This window comes from Miniopterus schreibersii (genome assembly GCF_964146895.1).
Source record: "Miniopterus schreibersii genome assembly, chromosome: 12".
In the NCBI taxonomy this organism is placed as follows: Eukaryota; Metazoa; Chordata; class Mammalia; order Chiroptera; family Miniopteridae; genus Miniopterus; species Miniopterus schreibersii.
In genome coordinates this window covers 32,749,428-32,773,204 of record NC_138112.1, presented here as the reverse complement: position 1 = coordinate 32,773,204, position 23,777 = coordinate 32,749,428, and the positions used below count along the sequence as shown (strand labels likewise).

General features: G+C 39.2%; 1 protein-coding gene across 3 annotated transcripts; it reads left to right on the top strand.

Annotated features, from left to right (window-relative positions):
- The first annotated feature begins 27 nt into the window (after positions 1-27).
- On the top strand, positions 28-22,657 carry AAMDC (adipogenesis associated Mth938 domain containing). 3 transcript variants are annotated; one of them, XM_081154545.1, is made up of 5 exons: positions 65-186; positions 6,731-6,919; positions 7,510-7,659; positions 20,615-20,710; positions 22,479-22,657. In XM_081154545.1, exons 2-5 carry the CDS (start codon positions 6,890-6,892, stop codon positions 22,617-22,619), a joined length of 417 nt encoding a protein of 138 aa, XP_081010671.1. In that variant the 5' UTR covers positions 65-186; positions 6,731-6,889; the 3' UTR covers positions 22,620-22,657. The 3 variants fall into 3 exon arrangements, with proteins under 3 accessions (XP_081010672.1, XP_081010671.1, XP_081010673.1); XM_081154546.1 differs by lacking the exon at positions 6,731-6,919 and having other exon boundaries at positions 28-186; XM_081154547.1 differs by lacking the exons at positions 65-186; positions 20,615-20,710 and having other exon boundaries at positions 6,819-6,919.
- Positions 22,658-23,777: the final 1,120 nt, after the last annotated feature.

Here is a 23,777-nt window from a genome sequence, read left to right as displayed (position 1 = left end):
CTTGGAGGGGGCGGGGCTGTGGGCGACAGTGGAGGAAAGGCTTCTCCGGGTCGGGGAGGGGAGAGGCGCGGCGCGGCGCGGCGCGGCGCGGGGGGGGCACCCAGGCCAGAGGGACAGAACTAACCGAGGCGAGAGGTATAGCGGGGAGCCGTTTGGGATCGCACCTGCCTGGAGAGAGGGCTTTGGGTGAGTTTGGCGGGGACTCCAAAAACTGAAAGAGGGTCACGAGATAGTGAGGGAAGTTAAGGAGAGTGAATCAGAAGCAGAAAAGAGAAAATAGGGGAGGAAAAAGCTTGATTGTGGGAGAACGTTGGAAAGGGGTAAGGTAGAGAGGTGCCCTTAATGTGGCGTAGTGATGGGACCTCTGTAAGGAGAAGTCTGCGGAAGTTTTCTGAGGGGTTTTGCTGTCTGCTGGGGTCCAGGATTCGCCGCTTTCCTTTCGGAAAAACAGGGTCTGAGAGCTCTAGGGGACGAGGGCCTGAAGGAACAGGGCTCTGCGGGGATCACCTGTCTAAGGAGTTGGGGCCCAGCCAGCAGAGCAGACCCTGAAAGGACCAGCCTCTGCAAGGGGTGAGGGGGCAGGGTGTGAGGGGAAGGGGCTCCGTTGAGGCACTAGGGCCTGAGCGGACAGATTCCGTAGTGGACCAGGGGCTGAGGGTGGGCTAGGACTCAGTCACTAAGAGGGCGGGCGTGACAGGAGATTTGGTGGAAGAGCAAAAAGTTTAACACACCCGGCTTGCGGACCTCAGTGGCTGAGCGTCAACCCATGAACCAGGAGCTCGGGTGGAGGGACAAATGCCGGGGCTGTGGGCTCCATCCCCAGTAGGGGGCGTGCAGGGGGCAACCGATCAGTGACTCTCATCCTTGATGTTTCTCTCTCTCCCTCTCCCTTCCTCTCTCTTAAATCAATAAAAACAGATTTTTTTTAAAAAAGTTTGATAGAAGACAGGGTTCCACTTCGTTGGGGGGCAGTAGTGAGCATTCTCCCACAAAGAATCTCAGCCATCAATAATGCAAAAATGGAATGTACAGCTTGAGATGCAATGTGCCTCATGGTTAGGAGCCTGAGCTTTAGATTCAGCCAGACTTTAATCCTAACAGATCCACCTCATAACATTGGGGAAAATTCATCATTTCTTTGAACCCCTGTAAAGTGGGGGTGATAATAGTACCTACACCATAGGGACTAGGTAATTCACAGTAAATTGATTAGCACAATGCGCTGGCACATTGTAAATACTTTTTTAAAAAGCAGTTCTTAAAATTTATGATTTATACAGTTTACTACTTTGAGCCAAAATTTTCAGTGTGCATTTAAAACTTACATCGTACCTACTTCCTAAAAAGAACTTGAAGCAAGGTACAATATAAGCATGTAATATAGGACAATTAATGATAAAGGAAGATAAAGAAACTTATAGGCAAATAATTATATTGGGAACAGAAAAAAATGCTTACCACAATTAAACGTTGAGTTTTGTTCTGCATTTCTAGGTAAGGGGGCGCATAATGGTCTATATCATTCTGGTTATCTAAAGAAAACAGATATACTCATTTATCAAGAGAGAGAAAAATTCTGTTGTAAGAGGAATTATCAAGAATACTGATTCCTAATATTTGAACCCTTTCTAAAGGAAAAAAAATATTTTTTTGAAACATAACAAATACTTTTGAAAATTCCAGTATAAGAAATACCGATACAGTGTATAAGAAATTAAAGTCTATGCAACAATATAAATGTACTTCATGCCATTGAATTATATACTTAAAAATAGTTAAAATGGTAGTTTTATGTTATGTATATTTTACCACAATAAAAAAGATTTTTAAAAAAGTAAAGTCTTACTTTAGGAAAACGTCTATAGTTGTGAATTATCATTGCAAAAGAGACACTTTAATGTGTGGTAAAATATTGTTTTTAAGCAACACTGAAATTAAACACAAAACTAAACTAAAACATATTGGTAGAACTGTCAAACTCCCAAGTATATATCTCTAGACCTGGGAACCTGAAGACCCCAGTTTAAAAAAAGCTGACCCAGAACACATTTTTAACAACAATTTTGCAGCAAGATACAAAAAACCTTCATAATATTGTTACTTAATTGACCTTATATAAAAGATAGGTACACAATATTAAATCATATATTTGTGAAGGAATTTTGGTGGGAAGAGCTTTCAAATCAAAGGAAAGATTTCATTATATCATTATATGAACCTTACCCTGTAGCCCCTTTCTATTTCTCTGCTTTCAGCTTCAACACCTCACCTCCTGCTTAATGGGGTTTTAGAATAACATTCTTTAAAAAATACGTGAAGCTTTATACTATAGTTTTGTTTTCTCAGTGCTCACACTGTTATTCAAAGGGACCTGATAAAAACAGAGTTTCTGTCTTTGTTAATCTTTCCTTGGGCATCAAAAAGTTATATCCATCCACCAAAAGGTAAAAGATGTTTTACTACAAAGCAAGGTTTAGATCATACCTTCACTAAATCTTTTCTTGAAAAGAAATTAAATGACATGAACCCATAACACCATCTCTTCTAGCATGGAAGAAATGAAACAACTTCTATCATGAATAGTATGATCTTGTATTTAGAAAATTCTAAGGAATCCACCAAAAAACTATTAGAACTAATAAACAAGTTAGCAAGTTTGCATGATATAAGATAAATACTCAAAAATCAAGTGTATTTCTATACACTAGCAATAAACAATCCAAAATGAAATACAATAGCATCAAAAAGAATAAAATACTTAGGAATAAATTTTTTTAAAATACAAGACTTGAAAATTTAAAAATATTGTTAAAGGAAATTAAAGAAGTCTTAATGGAAAGACATCCCATATTCATGGTTTGGACAACTTACCTTTGGAAAAAAATGGCAATATTTCTGAAATTGACCTACAGATTAAAAAATTGCAGTTGGATTTTTGTAGAAATTAACAAGTTGATCCTAATATTAATATGGAAATTCAAGGGACCCAGAATATCCCAAACAGTGTTTTTAAAAAATGAACAAAGTTGAAGGTCTCACGTTTCCTGGTTTCAAAAGTACTGCAAAGGTATAGTAATCAAGATTGTGTAGTACTGTCACAGGATAGCTGCTCGGGACTGAATTTCTCCCCAAAGTTCGTAAGTTAAAGCCCTAAACCCAATGTGTCTATATTTGGATACAGGGCCTTTGAGGAGAAATGGAGGTAATTAAGGTTAGGTGAGGCCATGAGACCCTAATTCTATAGGACTGGTATCCTTATAAGAAAAGGAAAAGACACCAGGAGTACTCTGCCACAGTACTTATGCACACAGAAAAGGTCACAAGAGGACAAAGCTAAAAGGAATCCATGTGCAAGCCAGAAAAAGAGTTCTCACCAGAACCAACCCTACTGGTACTTTGATCTTAGACTTCCAGCCTCCAGACTGTGAGAAAATAAATTTCTGTTGTTTAAGCCACCCAGTCTTTGGTATTTTGTTAAAGAAGTTCTAGCAGATTAACACAGAAGTCTTTCTCAACATTCATAACAATTCATTATATTTTCCTTTTACCACTTTTCAAAAATTAGCTTGTATTTAAAAAGTTACCTTTTAAAAATTACATTTTAGTTATTTGCATAAGTCTTCTGTAGTGTAATATTAGCTCTTCAAGACAGGAATTGTGTTCTATAAATTTGTTTCTTCCTCCCATAGCACCTAAAACAGTGTGTTTATTTCCTTTGTTATACAATACATTTTAAAAATATATATTTTTAATTGATTTCAGAGAGAGGAAGAGAGAGAGAAATATCAAAGATGAGAGAGTCATCGACCTGCTGCCTCCTGCACGCCCCCCCACGGGGGATTGAGCCTGAAATCCGGCGTGAGCCCGGACCAGGAATCGAACTGGGATCTCCTGGATCATAGGTGGATGCTCAATCGCTGAGCCACGCCTGCCAGGCCTATATAATACATTTTTAAATGAATATTTAGAAGTTGAGCTACAAAAATAGAAAAGCAGTTATTAATGTTAGGCAGAAGTATCACTTTGTTATTATCTTTAGAGATTAAATATGGTTTAAGGAAATGTATATTGGTGTCAAATTGACAAGGAGTGAACTGTGATGGCTAGTTTTATGTGTCAACTTGGCTGAGGTATAGTACCCAGTTATTCAAACCCTAATCTGGGTGTTGCTGTGAAGTTGTTCTGTAGATGTAGTTAACATCTACAATCAGTTGACTTTTAAATAAAGGTTATCCTTGATATTCTTGGTAGGCCTTATCCAATCAGTTAAGGCCTTAAAAGCAAAATTGAGGTTTCCTTGAGGAAGAAAAAAATAACATTACTGCAATGACAACTTCTGCCCAACAGTTAGCAGCCTTCCAGCCTGCCCAACACATTTTGACTGGTCAACTCACACAACTGCATGAACCACTTCCTTGAAATAAACCTCTTAGTATATTATAATCTGCTGATTCTTTTTCTCTGAAGAACCTTGACTGATACAGCACCTTTTAGTTATTGTACTTATCAATACAAGAATTTCCATTTCATTATTTTCTGAAATACCTGCCTATTGAGATTCTGTATTCATTGAGTCATTGTCATAATGATTTTGTTTAATTCTTTTTTTTTTTTTTTAATATATCTTTATTGACTTCAGAGAGAGGAAGGGAGAGGGAGAGAGAGATAGAAACATCAATGATGAGAGAGTCATTGATCGGCTGCAGCCCTCAATCCAGGCATGTGCCCTGACCGGGAATCAAACCCCGATCTCCTGGATCCTAGGTCGATGCTCAACCGCTGAGCCACATCCAGCCGGGCTGTTTAATTCTTTATACATGGTTTCCTCTAGTTCTTTGACTATATAGAATATCCAAAAAAAATGTATACACACAAAGGCAGTGTTTATTGAAATACATTTCATTTTCAAAATGTAATACAAATCAGCTGTTAAAGTGTGTATACATTTTGTGGGGACCCTGTATTTATAATAGCTTCTTTGAAGTCTTTGCTAAATCAAACACATGGGAAGATTCCCATAGTTTCAATTGATGAGTATGAGTCAAGTTTTTTGTTTTCTTGCATGCCCCCTAATTTTTTGTTGAAAATGGGACAATTTAGATAATATATTGAAGGAAGTCTGGGTTCTGATCCCCACCCCCCAATGTTGTTCTTAGTTTTTTTGTTTGTGGTTTAGTCACTTGCCTAGACTAAATCTATAAATTCTGTCACCTATACAATATGTGACCACTGGAATCTTTGTTTAGTTTTTTTTCTTTTTAAGCTTGAACTTCTAGGGCTCTTTGTGTCTATATTATGGCTTAGCGTTCAACCAAAGATTAATTAAATGTTGTGTCCAGACACCTCAAAACCATGAGATGTGCACTCTCTACTGATGGATCAGAGTGTATACGGGGGAGTACATTCAATATTTAGGCTTTTTCATATCTTCCCTGGCTTCCTCTTGAGCCTTTTCACTTCTTCATTTTGCATGTGCTCTAGGCTCCATTGGCTCAGAATGTTGGCATGACTTGGGCCTACTCCTGTCTTTGATGCAGATGCTCACAGCCTTTTGTCCACTCTGGATATGTGGAGGGCTTATCAAGCCCTCTATGGTTGTGTCCCCTCTGAGAAATTCCTATTAAATCCTTCCCTACTCTCACAATCCATTGCTTGCCCCAAACAGGCCCACAATATTAAGGAACCAGAGCTACCTGTCATCCATATTCACTTGCACTAAGATCACTGTTTTAGATCAAGTGAGTCTCCTCTGACTGTAGCAGCAAGACTGTTGTTTTTCATGTTCTCCTCCAACAAAGTTGAACCTCTGTGCCGACAGAATCAATGTGGGGGCATGTGAGTGGTCCCAGGCAAGAACAACAAATATCTTACTGTTCTTATCTGAAATTCAGTGGTTGTCATAAATAAACACTTCTCAGTTTACACACATGCATTTAATATTATTTCTAGAGTGCCAAGTGGATATTTTTGATAGTTTTGTCCAGCTTTATATTTGCTTTTGAGAAAAGGATTGTCAACCTCCTCACTCCATAATGTGAAGTAAATCTCCACCTTTTAATTTTATCTCCAAAAAAATATCCTGAGAATTCCTTCCATGGTCCAAGAAGTAATAATTATACTATCTAGTTTCCAAGGCTGGATGTTTCAGGGTCCCAAGAATAACAATTTACTTTTTAGACCTCTAAAGAATAAGTGACAACCACATAAATGAGAAAGATGCTTCTTAACCCATAGAGCACCAGGGCTAACTATATTTTGTATTTGTATATAGTGTTATATATATAATAAGAAATTTAATTGTTTTAAAAAACCCAAATGCTGGCATTGTTCAGAAAAATTTAAGTTTTATTTATAATTATTATAAAGTTGAACTGCTAAAACTTGTTAACTGAAACATTTTGACTTGCATTAATGCTTTATGTCCCCACATTTGTATTTTTAAAAATTCACACACAAATAAAAATGGAAAGACTGCCAATACCTGTTTTCTGTCCCCTATTTTCCACTTGCAGTCATATACTTAGGTATCTTTGGACCCCATGGGGAAAAAATATCTAATGTTCAAAACTACCAATAACAGGAAGAAGAAATTTTTTTAAAGAATGAAATGTTTCCCATCATAGTGGACTCTTAAGCATGTTCTACGCATACAGCGTCCTAACTGGATGTCTTTCAGCATAATTGTTAACCGTTTGGCATGAGTAACACACAGGTTGGTGTCTTCAAAAAGGCCAACCACATAGGCTTCACTTGCCTCCTGCAAAGCACCAATAGCTGCACTCTGGAAGCGCTGATCTGTTTTGAAGTCCTGAGAAATTTCTTGCAGCGGACACTGGAAGGGAAGTTTGAGAATCAGAAGTTCAGTGGACTTCTGATAACGTCTAATTTCATGGAGTGCCACGGTACCAGGCCTGTAACGGTGAGGTTTCTTCACCCCTCCAGTAAAGGGTGAACTCTTGTGAGTGGCTTTGGTAGCCAGTAGCTTCCTCGGTTCTTTACCACTGGTCAATTTGGGGGCAGTCTGCTTTGTACAAGCCATGGTATAGAGCAGCGATTTTCAACCTTTTTCATCTCATGCCACACATAAACTAATTACTAAAATTCTGCGGCACACCAAAAAGTATGTTATATTTTTTGCCTGACAAAAAACATAGGTATAATTTTGGCTCATTCACACCGGATGGCTATGGTTGTGTTGGTGGTTGTCATTTTTTTTTATTTGACAATCTAAGGGAAAAGAGGTCAGTGCCCCTAAGTAAATAGTCAGGTATTGCATGTTTAAAAAACTCTTGCGGCACAGCAGTTGAAAATCGCTGATATAGAGACCTCCTTACTTACCTCCCTTCTCCTTTGGCTAGAGCTCTGTGAGCTAGAGGCAGGGCTGGCATTAGAGAGCAATGGCCTATAGTATTATATTTTTAAATATATTTTTATATAGTGTACCTTCTGTATTTTGGAGCTATTTCAATCTTACTTGATAACTGATTTGGTACTTTTTTTAAATTTCAGATTTCAATTAAGTTCCTTATGTCTTCCCCTGAAATTGCTTCCCTTTCATGGGGGCAAATGAAAGTACAAGGCTCTACTAAAACCTATAAAGACTGCAAAGTGTGGCCTGGGGGAAGTCGGGCTTGGGATTGGAGAGAAACAGGAACTGAGGTAAGCTATTAGTGTTTGGTTGACACTGTATAAAGCTGACCAAGTGATTTTCAACCTCCTAAGCTATAATGACCAAGTGAAAAGTAATGCAGTCTCTCTCCCTTTTTTTCCCTGCCTCCTTCCCTCTCCTTGAGATATAATTCAAATGGAGTTTTTATTGTCATAAACTTGTGCAATAGTTACCACTACTAATTCCAGAATATACTATCACCCCAAAAGGAAACCCCATAACCCTTTGCAGTCGCTGCTTATTCTTCCCCTCCCCCAACTCATGGCAACTATCTACTTTCTGTTGCTGTAGCTGTTGTCTATTCTAGACATTCTACATAAACAGAATTATTCAATTCTCTTAGGTATATACCTAGGATTGAAAATGCTGGGTAACTCTATATTTGACCTTTTCAGGAACTGTCAGACTGTTTTCCAAAGCAGCTGCACCATTTTACATTTTTAGATTTTAGGAATGTATGATGTTTTCAATTTTTCTAAATCTCTTCACCCTAACACTATTGTTTGTTTTGTTTTGTTATACCCTTCTAGTGGATGTGAGATGTTATCTCATTGTGGTTTGAATTTGCATTTCCCTTGTATTGCACTTCCTCCAATATTATCAGTGTGTAATGCCCAAGGTAGAATATCTGTTCCATGCGTGGAGGTTGGGTGAAACAACAGACCCCCTACCTGTCAACCACACAATGGAGTCCTGTTTCTCCCTGGAAGGAATCTTTCCAGCTGGGAGATGAGAGGAGAAACAGCCCTATGTTCTTGGCTGTAACAGTCTGGAGTGGAGTCTCTACCTCATTGATCTGGGAGTGGGGAGACATGCAGCAGTCTTTCTTTAAACACCACAATTTCTCACCTTTCCTACCAAATATTTATAGATATCCTTTAATAGATGTTTCTTAATTTGCTGTTCGCTCTTAGGATCATTTCCAAAGGCTTTGAAAGATTTTTTTTCCCCCTATTTGTTGGTGGTGGCGGTTGTGGTGGTGGTTGTAGTGGTTGTGGTTGGTTGGTTGGTAGGTTTTTGTTGTTTCTTTTAATAATTTTCACTTAAAAGCAGGTTATGGAGCTCTTCATCCTGTAATGATGGAGGTTGATCCTTCCATTTTGAAGGATAGTTTTGCTTTGCTGGATGTAGAACTCCTTATATACAGTCTTTTTCTTTCAGCACCTTGAATGTGCCATCCTACTGTTTTTTGGCCTCATTGGCTACTAGTTAGAAATAAACTGTCATTCTTATAAAGGTTCCTTGGACTTGACAAATTGCTTCTCTCTTGCAGCTTTCAAAATTCTCTGTCTTTTACTTTGGACAATTTGACTGTGATATGTCTAAGTGTGGCTCTCTTAGAGTTTATCTTACTTGTAATATATTGAGCTTTGCAGATGTGTACATTGTTGTTTTGTCATTAAATTTGGGAAGTTTCCAGCCAATATTTTTTTCTGCCCCATCTCTCTCCTCTCTTCTGATTCCCATTATGAGTATAATGATATGTCTAATGGTGTTCCACAGGTCTCTGAGTTCATTGTCTTTGTTCTTTTTTTTCTCCTTTTTCTTAGATTTGATCATTTCAATTGACTTATTTTTCAGATTTGCTGTTTCTTGTTTGCTGTTGAGCTCCTTTAGTGAAATTTTTATTTTAGTTATTGTACTTTTCAACTCCAGCACTTCTAGTTGGTCCATCTCTTTATTGATATTCTCTATTTGGTGAGATGCTGTTCTCATACTTTCCTTTAGTTCTGTGGGTATGGTTTTTGAAACAATAATTGGACAGAGGCTTTCTTACATTCCTAGAATCAATAGGTTCCCCCCCCCCTTTTTTTTTGCAATTTCGGTACACAGTCAGCACTCAGCCAGACAGTTTAAAACTCTGCTGTTTCTTGCTTATGCAGAGTCTCAAAATTAGCCAGGGTTGTGATCTTAAGGCCTTCTTATATCATTCCTGAGCATGTGCACAACCCTGGACATACAATGGCTTTTTCAATACCAAGATTCATATCAGATCTTTTCAAAGCCCCTATGGACATCTCATTTCCCAGTTTTTCCTTTCAAATTTTTGTTTAACCTCTTGTTTCCCCTGTTATCTACTGCTTCAGGCAGCTGCATTGTTAAACAATTTCCTCTGACTGTTTTTCACAAACTTTTCTGGGGGGAAAAGGCACTTTGCAATGGCAAACTCCAAGTCAGATAAAATAAACACAGCCTATGAGCGGGGTCTTCCAGGGAACCAACAAACAGGTTAAATAAAGACAGTTCTCTGAGAATGAGTATTTGAAGGAGCTTTAATCCATTATTCTATCATTGTGTGACTGGTAGTCTGGTGCTTTTCACTGTGATTGCAGGTTGTTGCTTTTCAAGACTACCACAGAATTGGGAATGGGGTAGAGTGGAATAGGGCAAGTTAGAACTGCACAAAACCCACTTTTCAGCCATTTTTCTTTAATAAACACACCCTGAATTGCTGGAAAACTTTGTTAATTTACAAGGTCTTCATTTATCGTAATTTTTATTGATGTTCTGTGTTGACAATAGTTTTTCCAGCACTCTATCAGTGGGAATATTCAGTGGTCAGACTTTGTCTTTCTTGACATTTGTCTTGACAAAGATTAATTTTGCTTATTCTTGGCATTCTATGTTACTCTCAATTTGGGACTAGAAGTGAATTTCTTGACTGGGGGCTTCCCAGACCAGGCTGATAGTGTACATTTGAACCCCAAACTGATGTTCAGGCAGGTTTGTGATTATAAATTCTCAGGGGCGCCCGGCCGGGCGTGGCTCAGCGGTTGAGCGTCGACCTAGGATCCAGGCGATCAGGGTTCAATTCCCGGTCAGGGCACATGCCCGAGTTGCGGGCTCGATCAATGACTCTCTCGTCATTGATGTTTCTATCTCTCTCTCTCCCTCTCCTTTCCTCTCTCTGAAATCACTAAAGATATATTTTTAAAAAATAAAATTAAAAAAAAAAATTCTCAGGGGCCATTCTCCCCCCAACTAGAGCCCAGGATGAGGCAGACAGGTTTCCTTGTCTTTTCCATTTTTTCAGTGGGTTGATATTTTTGGTCAGTCCTTTCACTGATGGGTTTGAGAAGGGTACTTTGCATAATTGGGAAGGGTGTCTACTGTTCCAGTGTCCCACCTTGCACAAGCCTTATTTCCTAGTCTCAGACTGTCTCATAAAAAGCTATGAGAATGGCAGATGCTTCCAGTGTTCCTTCAGTATCATTCACCATTCTGATTTTAAACTCTCTCTTCATTTTTGGCCTCTGGGAATTTCTCTTTCCTTTTTGCAGGCCCAGCTATGCATTTCAAGGGATGTTCATTTTTATCCAACATTTGTAGGCATTTTTTTCCAGGAAACTTCTCAGGTTTTATAATCTATCACATTGGTCTGCATAGTAAACAGTCATACCTACATAATCAGGCCCACATAAAAAGAGAACCCCCAAACACACTCTCTGTTCATGCCTTAGTTTTGAACTGCATGCGCTCATTGTTTTGACCCAGACACCTAGTTGCTTGTTAGCTAACCACCTGGATCTTAAGGGAAGGAATACAACGGATTGGAAAAAGGAATGTTAGGGCATTGAGATACAGAAGGAACAGAATGAGAGAAAACTAAAGAATAAGAAGCCAGCCCTAGCCAGGTGGCTCAATTGGCTGGAGCATCATCCCATACACCAAAAAGTTGTAGCAGTTTCAATTCCAGTCAGGCAGGGCACATAACCAGGTTGCAGGCTCAATCTCAGGTCAGGGTGCATATGGGAAGCAACCAATCAATGTTTCTCTCTCTCCCTTCCTCTCTTTCTCAAAATTAAAAAAACAAAACAAAAAACAAGTCATAATACTTGTGAACCAAATGAACCCCATTGGATTATTTCACAGGTTGATCTCATTGGATTATTGCAAGAGTATGGTTGACAAAGTATCTGCAAAGCTGAGTTTACATTTTATTCAGTGGACAAGGCATAGCCACTTTATTTATATAGGAGATTGATATGTCTGACAAAGATTATCCAGACTAAGATATAGTGAAGTACCAACTTATAAATGTGCCATAATGGAGTAATTTTTCCCCTCAAAAATGGATTTAACACTGTATATTGTATTTTTCCTATATAAGGCTGGATTATTAATATTACTATTAACTTTGTTTTTTATTTAAGCACAGAGAGGTGTATATAACTTGGACAGATACAGAGTTAGAAAAATGTGATATCAAATACTAAACCCAGATCAGGTTCCACCTTTTTTCCTCATTCCTTTATACAACATCACAATCCCCCCTTATAAACTTTAAGATTAAAACTTACAGAACTGGCCCTGACCTGGTATCTCAGCTGATTAGAGCATTGTCCCTATATGCCAAGGTTGTGGGTTTGATCTCTGGTCAGGGCACACACAAGCAACCAATGAATGCATAAATAAGTGAAACAACAAATCGATGTGTGTTTTTTTCTCTCTCTCTCAAAATCAATAAAAATTTTAAAAAATTTTAAATGTGCAAAACTGTTAAGGTGCCATTGATGATAATGAGAAATTTGGAAAGGGTTGCCATACATTTAGTTTTTATCTTGTTAAGTATCATTTGTCAGCAGAATACACAAGGCGAGTATTCTAGAACTGGGAAAGGTTAGAACTGGGAAAGATGAGAGGAAAAGCTAAGGTGTTGATCCAGAGCTCATCTGTGTAGATGCAAAAGGACTTGGGATCAAAGCTATTAAGCCTCAGAGTCCTCATCTATAAAAGAGAGGTAGTAATATCTACCATAGAGTTGATCTAAGGATTAATGTACTGTGCTAGATGTGGTGTAGGCACTCAATAAATGAAGCTGTTACTAAGTTAGTAGTAGTGTGGGTGGAAATGAGACAACAAATTTGAAAATTATTAAGAAGTGAAATTGATAGGATAAGGTGATTTGTTAGATTTAGCAGGTGAGAAAGAATTCTAGAATAGATAAATGGGTGGTGCCATTCATTGATATTGGGTATATTATTGGAAAAACAGATGTTTTTGTTTTGGGGCAGAGATTAGGTAGAGAAAATGATTAATTCTTTTGAAATATGTTGAGCTTGAAATTATCTTAAGGGATCTAGATAGAGATATCTAGTAGATTTTTTAGAGTCATAGGTCTCAGAACTGTCACACTTTATCTGGGTAACCTTAAACAACTTATTAGCTTCTCTGTGCCTCAGTTTAATCATCTCTTAAATGAGAATAATAATGTTTGTTTGTTGTGGATTGATGTAAAAGTAACACATGGGTTGGGAAGAATCAATTTTAAAAATGTATGCAACTTGCCTTGCTCATGCAAATGTATTCTTTCCTTTCTCTCAACCAGTATTTCTCAGTGTGATTCGTGGATCTCTTGCATCAGAATCACCTAAAGTTCTTGTTTAAAATGCGTGTTCTGTATCTCCCTCATTTTCCCCACCTACTGAATCAGAATCTCTTGGGGGTAGGGATGGAAAAATGATGTACTTCATGGGGTGGCTTTGAATACTAGATGTGTTCCTCTTTGAAAGCATCTACCACGGTGCCTGTCACATAGTAGTACTTGATTTTCTTCTCTTACTGAGTTTCCTAGCACAGTGTCTAGCATATAATAATGCTCAAGACTGTTAGTTGCTCCCAATATTACTACAGAAATGATCAAATTGCTTCTTTGGTTACTATAAAAAGGACTGAATTACTTCTTTAAAAAAGAGTCTTAGACAAGCAAGCCTATAAAGTAGGAGTTCAATGTATTTTTGCTGCATTGAATTTTTCGTTATGAGCCACTTAGTTTGTGGTATTTTGTTTTAGCGGCCCAATGAGAATAAGAAAATATTTTAATCTATTACCATTATTAGTATTTTTTTTAGGTTTAAATTGTCCCAAATTTAGCCACTGTCCTTGTAACATGTTCCCATCAGTTTTTTACCATTGCATTGCTTTCTGGCATAGCAAGATATATTTTTCCTGGGTTCAGCCATTTATCCAAGGAGCCCTGATTCCTTTTAGTGGGAAATGGTATCTAGAAACCAAGAGCTGGGTATTAGGTGGGCTCAATTACTAGATATGTCAGTATATCTAAGTCCTTTCAGTATCCAGAGCCAGAAAATGTGTGCCTGTGTGTGTGTGATGAGTTCATAATAATACTTCTATCTCAATTTAACAGCCCCAGACTTTTTCCTCTGTGTTGTTCCACCCTCTTCTAGAGCATTTGAATGGTGAGAATGGCTTGTAGCCATGCCAGAAGTCTAACCTAATAGAAGGAGAAAGAGAAGAAAAGCTTATCCCCAATGTTTCGAGGCTCAAACCTAGATGTGGCATTATTTCTTCTGTTCATACTCCATTAAAACTTTATTGGTGATAGTATAGTCACATGTTCCACACCAAGCTGCAAGGGAGCACAGAAAAGGGAGTCTAGCTGGGCAGCAGAAAAGGGACAGAATGGGTTTTGAAAGAATTAGCAGTCTGCTACTATGAGATGTGAGGATAAGTCTAATGGACTTTTGGAAAAGATTTCCATTCTTCTAAACTAATAAAGAAGCAAATTACTAGACCACACCATCTGTTTAAAAAAATTTTTTTAATTCTCACCTGAGGATGTTTTTTCAATTGCCTTTCAGGGAGAGTAGAAGGGAGAGAAAGAGAGAAACATCGATGTGAGGAACACATTGATTAGTTGCCTCCTACACAAGCCCCAACCGGAGCTGGGGATCAAGCTTACAACCTAGGTACGCACCCTCGACAGGAATTGAACCCATGACCCTTCAATCCGAGGGCTGACGCTCTAACCACTGAGCCAAACTGGCCACGGCTAAATTTTTATTGATTGATTGATTTTAGAGAGAGAAAGAAACATGGATTTGTTGTTTCACTTACTTATGCATTCATTTGTTGATTCTTGTATGTGCCCTGACTGGGAATCGAACCTGCAACCTTGGTGTATCAGGATGACACTCTAACCAACTAACCAATTGAGCTATCCAGCCAGGGCCTGTTTTTCACAATTTGATAAATTTATTGTATAAAATCTGTTTCCTTTGTAATCCTATATATTTTCTTTGAAGCTTTTAAAAACTTTATGCTGAGAAGGGGGCCATAAGCTCCACCCGATTGATTGCCAGAGTGACCTGTGGCACACAAAACAGATTTCTGCTAGAGGCAGGCAGGAAGATCATTTAAGAGGCTGTTAATTCCCAAGGCAATAAAGAGAACGTGACTTGGGCAGTGCCCACAGAGACAGATTCTAGAGATCCTTTAGCCTTCACTCACAGAATCTGCTTTTATCAGCAACACAACCAGATAACAGCATTGCTACTAACCATTTATGCTCACTTCATTTTGGCAGGAGGAACTGCTTCCTTGAAAATGTAATTCAGGAATGTTTTCAAGTTTAATATAAAAAAGGGGGAAATGTCCAAACCATATAGGATGCCACCTTTTTGTTTAGCTGGCATAATGGGTATTAGTTGGACATTTCACCACAATTAATAGCTTCCCCCCTAAGAAAACACAGTAAGCTTTTACAACCTTACAACATCCTGTGATGTAAAGCCTCTTTGAAAAGAGGAACAGAGTCAGACAGTTAAGGAAGAGAGCCTTAGTGGTTTGCCCTGAGGGATTGGAAGAAGCAGAGGAGGAGCTGGTGGCAGGTTGAAGACACCTCAATAACAGGCCTCTGCACAAGGCTGTGAGTAATCACCCGCCAACGCCTGAATCCACAGGCTGCTGCAGTGAGTGTTCATTGCTCTGCATGTGACACCCTGGACCAGCAGTATAGCACACAGCAGCCGAATTCGTCACTTGAGTTCCATTGATCGGCAACTCTGATGGGCTGCTGCTGTCTCCAGTCTCTGACTCTCCAGATGATTATGGTTTTGAACTCTCTTGACCTTTCACTCCCCCCGTCCCACCCCCCCCCAGCCGTCACCTTGTTTCCTTTTACTAGAATGTGAGCTCTTAAGAGTCTGGGCAGCATGGTGCTTTTCAAAGTTAAATGAAGGAATCATTCAATAATTGAGGTAAATGTAAATGCATTTACTTAAGGAAGGTGAAGCTCTCCAACCTTAATTTGTAATTCTATTAAGTATTTACCTTAGTCATAGCTCCATAGAAAAAAATTTTAGGTTATAGTGATGATATGAAGATATCATCACTGTTCAGAGCAGGGTGGTTCCAGGATTGATCAGAGAGCTGTGGGAAATGGCATTTAATCCCATACTCTTACATTCTTTAAGGACCATTTATTGTAACCAGAAATGATATCCCCAATTGTTTTGCCTTTTAAAAGTTTATGAACCTAAATAACTTTATAGAACAAGACTCCAATCCCGGGAAAGCTGGAGGCAGAGATACTGTTCAGAGACACCTGGGCACTAGCTCTGCAGCCTCTCTGAAGGCGAGGATGTGCCCTTGCTGCGGATCAGCTTGGTTCACTCTTTGACACGTAGGTGTTCTAACTCAGAACACTCTGACATTCCTAAACCCAAGCTCGTGCAGTCTTAGTGTAAATTCCTTAAGAAGGTGCTGAGGAGGCAAGTCTGAATATAAAAGAGAGCCTGGCTTTGCTATCAGCTCTGGAGCACTCACTGACTAAGTGAACAAAGTCAGCAGCAGTTGCACGCCCCTCAGGGAATCAAGAGACATGGAGAAAGCCCCAAAGACACTCTGCCTCTGCTCCTCTTTGTAGCCACCTGCCTTCTGTTCAGTTTTATTTCCTTGCCTAAATAAATCAGGAAGTATGTGGATGTATGTACACTCTTCCTGCTTTTTTTACTTTATTTGCTTTTTAATTTCCTGTTTATTTTGAAATAATTTTAGACTTACAGAAAAGTTACAAGAATAGTACAAAGAATTCTCATTTTTACCCAGATCCAAATGTTAACACTTTATCATATTTTCTTTATCATCCTCCCCATCGATATATATATATTTTTTAACTGTTGCAGATATTATACCCCTTTGCTTCTAAATACCTGTATGTATTTCCCCAAACAAGGACATTCTCTTACATAATCATAATACAGTGATCAAAATTAGGAAATTAACATTGATACAATACTATTACTTAATATACAGATCTTACTAATATTTTGCCAATTGACCTAATACAAATGTCACATTTACTTGTCATATTATTGGAATCAGATAGTTTTTTTCATTATTTACAGAATATTAGTTTCCTTGACATCATATAGCTTTTTCTAATCCTCACTTGAGGACATGTTATTATTAATTTTAGAGAGAGAGGAAGGGAGAGGGAGAAACTTCGATGTGAGAGAGAAACCGCAACCTTTTGGTGTACAGAATGACACTCCAGCCAACTGAGCCACATCAGCCAGGGCTACAGTTTTTTCTATTTAGCATAAAACATTCAAGTCATCCCTGTTGTCCTGTGTATCAGTAATTTGTCCTTTTTTATTGCCAAATAGTATTCCATTGTTTGGATTATAACATGATCTATTTATTTGTTCACCAGCAGAGGAACATTTGAGTTGCTTCTAATTTGGGACTGTTATGAATAAAACTGCTGTGAACATTCATATACAAGTTTTTGTGTGAATGTGTTTTCATTTCTCTAGGATACGTACCGAGGAGTGTGACTGCTGAGTCGCAATATTCAACTTTGTAAGCAAATGCCAAACTTTTCCAGAAGTAGGTCTACATTTTATATTTCCATTAGCGAGGCGTGGGAGATCCAATCTGTCTGTATCCTCACCAGCACCTGGTACCTCATTGTAGTTTTAATGTGCCTTTCCAAAGTGACCTGATATAGAGCGTCTCTCATGTTCTTCATAGCCATCCATATATCTTCTTTGGGAAAGTGTCTTTTCAAATACTTTACCCATTTTTAAAATTGTATTGTTTTCTTATTGTTGTATTTTGAGAGTTCTTTATATATTCTGGATATAAGTCAGGTATGTGATATGCAAATATTTTCTCCCAATCTACGGAGTTTCTTTTCATGTTTCCTCACAGTGGTGAGAGAGAACATGCTATGGTTAAAGAGCGGATAGAAAGCCTGTATGTCCAAAGGATATAGAACATGAAAAAAGTGGTGTGCAGTGAGGCTGGAGAGGCAGCTGGGAACTTGCAGACTATGTTAAAGAGTTTGGCATTTGCTCTAAAGGCAGTGAAAAAAACCATTGAGTGCTATTAAGCAGGGCAGTGACATGAATGGATTTGTGTTTTTAAAAGACCCCTCTGGCTGTAGTTGAAGAACAGATCATTTTAAAGGGCTGAAGTGGTTTTATGGAGACCAGTTAGAAAGTTACTGCAATAGTCCAAATAAGAAGTGATGGCAGCTTAAATCAGGGTAGCAGTAGTGGAGATGGAGAGGAATGGACATGTCCAAGAGATAAGAAGGAATTAAATGTCTAACTGATACCATTATGTACAGTCCTTGAGAGAAAATGTTCAATATTTCAACATTACATTTGATGATTAGCTGTAGGTTTTTCTTAGATGTCCTTCATCTAAAGAAGTTTCCCTTCTAGTTTAATTTGCTGGGAACTTTTTTAAAATTATAAAGACATGGTGAACTTTGTTAAATGCTTTTTCTGCATCAGTTGAGATGATTACATGCTTTGTTTTCTTTACTTTGTGGGAACTACATTGATTTTTTTAAAACTTGAACCAACCTTGGATTTGCTAATGCTTCTTTACCATTACTCTGCACATGGAGGATTTTCATTAAATGTTCAAAAGATGAGTCACAAGTGAAGTCATATGTGCTATTTTCAGCAGCTCTTTCCCTACGCCATGCCTAGGATTGGAAAGTACCCCTTCTGCCCAGCCGGTGTGGCTCAGTGGATTGAGTGTCATCCCAAGAGGTCACTGGTTCAATTCCCAGTCAGGGCACACGCCCGGGTTGTAGGCTTGATCCCCAGTAGGGTGGGTACAGGAAGTGGTCAATCTTTGTTTCTCTCATGGATGTTTCTATCTCTCTTTCCCTCTCCCTTCCCTTCTCTTTCTGATAAAAAAACACACCCACACACACAAAAAAGAAACAAGCAAAATTAATTATTAAAAAATAAAAATTAGCCCAGCCAGGCATGGCTCAGCAGTTGAGCATCGACCTAGGATCCAGGAGATCATGGTTCGATTCCCGGTCAGGGCACATGCCCAGGTTGTGGGCTCGATCCCAGTGGGGGGCGTGTAGGAGGCAGCCGATCAATGACTCTCTCATCATTGATGATTCTCTCTCTCTGCCTCTCCCTTCCTCTCTCTGAAATCAATAAAGATATATTTTAAAAATAAAAATAAAAAAATAATTAAAAAATTTTAAAGTATCCCTTCCATAACCACCACACCAAGGCATTACTTCTACTCATACTTCAAGACCCAGTTCAAAAACCGTATCTTCCGCAGCAATTTACTACTCATAATTACCCCAGTTTCGAGATCCTCAGTTCTGTTATCTCATCCTTTTGTAACTATTTTGAAACTATTTCCATATGTTCACTGACCTTACCTGACTAAAGCTCCTATTTAGTTCATCTCAGTACTTCTCAGTGCGTGGTATAAGACCCAGTGTAAAGTAAGTGCTCAGTAAATGTTTGTTGGCTGAATAAAAGAAGAGAGACAAATCAGGGAAGAAAGGCTTTCTCTCTCCAAGCTTCAGTGCTGTGTGTCATCCTTGTGCAGACACATCATTGGTGAAGCCCAGTAGTTGGGTTGGTATTTCCCAAATTCTTCACTCCCATATCCCCTTGGCTGACGTGGAAGCAGTTCAGAAGCTACCATCCTTTAATGTTGGATTAATCTTCGTTGAACATCTTACCTTAATTATCCATGGGAGAATCTGGGAAGACTTTACCAAGTGATAGGATTTAAAGCATCAACAGAATTTCTCCTGGAGCTAAGTGGGAAAGGGGCTCAGAAAAAGGAATAGTGTGGGATTCTTATGAAATCTTACCATGGTCCACATTTTGGCATCGTGCCCAAGTGCTTTCTGCTTCCACCTCATCTCTTTCTACTCCCTCAGCTGTCAATTACACTCCGGTCATACTCAACTACCTGTAGTTCACTAGGTTTTCTTTCCTCTGAGCCTTTGTACATGCTATTCCCTGAACTTGGAATGCCTTGTTCCCTGATTTCCTTTAACTTGGCTAATTCCTGTTTGTCTGTCAGGTCTCAGCTTAAATGTCACCTCCTCTGGATGCCTTCCCTGACCACCTGCCCCAAGCCCCCTATTAGTAAGCTCAGACCAGGGAAAAGCCCCAAGACTGAAAATTGACCTCCATAAGCGGAGGGCAGAGACTGAAGAAAGGCTGGCTACTCCCGTCTGGTAATTAATAGAATTTATTAAGGGAAACTTACATACAAGGCATGTCATGGGCAGCTGCAAGACGAGATGGACCCACAAGTCCCTTGGCAGGGCCAGAGAATTACATAGGATGTGGGCGGGGGAGGGGGGCAGGCAGAGGGAATAGTCACAGGTAATAGTGTGTGAATGCTACCAGGTACAGGAAATTACTTTACATGCTTGACCAGGTCAGGACAATAACCTGTTCCAGGAACCAGCACGTAGCAGGAGGCAAGAGAGGGGTGCTGTTTTATGTCAGAATGAAAATAAATTACACTCAATCTCTAAGGGGGGTTTGCAGAAATAGACCTCCATTCTGGCCTGGGTCCAGGTTACAGGACAGACAGTGGTCATGTCATGGAAGTCTCTTCTCCACACCCCCCAGGTCTGACTTCAGTGTTCTTTCACTATGTTCTGCAACACCATGAGCTTACTTCCTTCTGACACTTGTAAAGCTATTTTCTTTTTAGCCTTCCATATTTTTCACTAGACTTAGAGCTCCAGAAGGGCAGCACTGTATCATCTGTTATTCCCAGGGCCCAAAACAAAACATTTCTTCAGTGAATGAATGGGTGAATGAATGAATCCCATAAGAATGCCAACTGCAAAGAAAGATTAAAAGAACGGGTAGCTGGTATGCTTTTTCTTTCCACACCCAGCATTCTCCTGGTGTGCAGCCTGCAGATGTGGAGGAAGTTGTTGAGAAGGGTGTGCAGACCCTTGTGATTGGCCGAGGGATGAGTGAGGCCCTGAAGGTAGGTATTGGTGGACATAGCATCCTGAGGACAGTTGCCAATCTCTTGGACTTTGACCTTAGAGATATGTCCTTTTGGGAGTTATCTCTATATATCATGCACCTGCATTTTGCTGGCGAGCCAGTGGATGTCCCAGGATAAAATAATGGCTGCGTAATACTCTCCTTATCAGGCGTGGACTCTCCAGTCTCTACCTAACCCTTGGACCTGTATTGTATTGTTTCAAGTATTTCTTAGAAAGTCCTCAATCTTGGAATTTCTCAAACTCTACAACTATCAACATTTGGTTCTTTAGATTTTTTTATAGTACTTTATATTTTTTAGATTTTATAATACTTTTTCTCTTCATAGATGCACTCAAGTTATGTTTTTCCCTTTATGAAAAAAAAATGTATTTTAATTTTACTTACAGAAAAGAGTCAATGCAGAAATGTAGAAGAAAAAGGTGAAAGATTTCCCCCCTCAGTCTGCACACTTGGGTACACTGCTCCAACTCTCTGTGCATCTGCAAATATCTACACTTACACATCCATGAATACACTTACAACTATTTTTACATAAATAGGGTCACACTATACGTATTGTTCTGTAACTTTTTATCTACTTACATTATTACATTATGGACAGCCTTTCACATAAGTATATGGAGATCTACCTCATTCTTTCCTTTATATAAATGTTCTAAAATCCAGCTTCCTACTGATGAAGGTGCCCTTTATTTATACCTTTCAGTTTAACCTAGTTTTCCCCCCCATTAAAATAATTCCTATCTATAAAGCTACTGTTATTATAAAATTGTTCAAACATATAGAAAATATAGGACATTTTAAAAAATATTTCAGAATTTTTATGAAGAGGCAAAGTCTAATTAAAATGTATTTAATTAGACAAGCCAAAGTTCAGAATAATAATAGCTGCCACTGTTGAGAAACTTTTATATAAACTCATTTACAAATATTGATTCAGTACCTTCTATACGTTAGATACTATTCTAGGCACTGGGGACAAGAAGACAAGACACACAAGGTTGACCCTCATGGATAATATAAAAGTAGACAATTCCAGATCATAATAAATTTTGTGAAGAAAATGGTGACTTATGAGGGACTCCTGTAAATGGGGTGGTCAAGAGAGGCCTGAGAATGTGTTTGGGCTGCAGTATATGTACCTAGTTAACTTCATCCTCACACCACCCCTGGGATATATGTATCATCCCCATTTTACAGGGGAGGAAATAGGGGGTTGAGAGACTTTAAATAGTTGGCTTAAAGTCTTTTGATTGGTAATGGCAAAGTTAGAATTAGACTCAGGCTGTACTGACTCAAACATTTAACATTTACCTGGTTTGGGGTCTGCACTATGCCAGACATTTTCCATACCTTGGCTAAATTAGTTCTCATACCAACCCTGTGAGCTAGGTATTATTATCCCTATTTCCAGACATGGAAACAAAGGCTTAGATAATTTAATTCACTTACCCAAGGTCACACTGCTAGCAAGGATTTAAATCCAAGGCTAACTCCAAAATCCATGCTCTTTCCATTTCTATTCCCCTGAGCTTTATGCATACATATCATGACGCTTCTGTCAACTTCTCAGAAGTCTTTTTGACTTCTTGGGGCTCAATGCCAAATTTTGGACCAGTGACACTCTGGGTGATTGAGCAGTGACAGTTGTCCCTGTCTAGTTCTGTATAGTTGCCTTGAGGCAGTAAGGAAACTCCAGGGGCCTCCCCCCACCACTTACTTATTTTTTTCCTTCTTCCCAGGTACCCCCATCAACCCTGGAGTACCTCAAGAAACAAGGCATTGATGTGCGGGTCCTCCAGACAGAGCAGGCAGTAAAGGAGTACAATGCCTTGGCTGCCCAAGGTGTCAGGGTGGGAGGGGTCTTCCATTCCACCTGCTGATGGAGCCTTAAGAAAATAAATCACTGCCCTTGCTGGTGCGACTCAGTTGGTTGTTGAGTCGTCCCATACACCAGAAGATCATAGGTTCGATTTCCAGTCAAGGCACATACCTAGCTTGCCTAGGTTGCGGGTTTGATCCCCAGTCTGGGTGAGTGTGGGAGGCAACTCATCGGTGCATCTCTCTGACAACAGTGTTCTCTCTCTCTCGCTTTCTCTCTTTCTCCCTTCCTCCCTCTCTAAAATCAAGTTAAAATAAATAAATTTAAAAAGATAAATCACTAAGCAATAATGCCCATGACTATCATTCTTACTACTCTCCACACCAACCTCCCCAAGCTTTTTTGAACAGCTGCTCATGCCAGTTCCCAAGCTAGGTAGGCTTTGGGATGTATGGATGACTAAGGCAAGGTCCCTGTCCTTAGTGGGCGACAGGAGACACTAAAAATCAGGAGAGGGGATGGATGTTTATCAAAGTTTAATAAAGTGGTGTTAGGCCAGTTTGAGAAAGGGAAGGCAAAAATATAGAAAAAAAATGTTTCTTTGAAGGACAAAGAAAAACTTCAATGCATTAAAATCCCATACAATTGATGCTTTGGAATATTTAGCCATCAGGTCAACCAGTATTTATCAAGTATCCTATATGCCAGGCAGTGCTATAGACTCCAGAGAAACATCATTAAAAGTCTTGTTTTCATGAGTCTTATATCCTCGTGGGGAAAACAAACAAGTAAATGAATACATAATGTGAAGAAAAACTAAGCAGGATAAGAAGACAAGGAGTAATGGAGCTAGTTCAGATATGTTGTCAGGGAAAGTCTCTGTGCAATTGACATACTGAATTAATTCAGAGAGCACTTCAGTAACAGTGAAAGGAGCTATGTCCCAATACTTTGTTCTAGGCAGACTGTTCTACTAACTAAATCTGTCTCTCCAGACCATTCTCCCTGGGCCTCTGATTCCCTCACTATGAAGTGATGGGGTTGAACTAGATGCCCTTTAATAGTTTCTACTGGCATTGAGAGTCCTTGTTCTATTAAATGCCAGGCGGCCTTTGTGAAGCCTTGGAATTGATGGACAGGCCTAGAATGTTATGAGCATCTCCTTTTCACTTGTGTGTGTCCCCCCGTCCCCCCCCCCCGCCCCTTTAAAGAGTTGTAA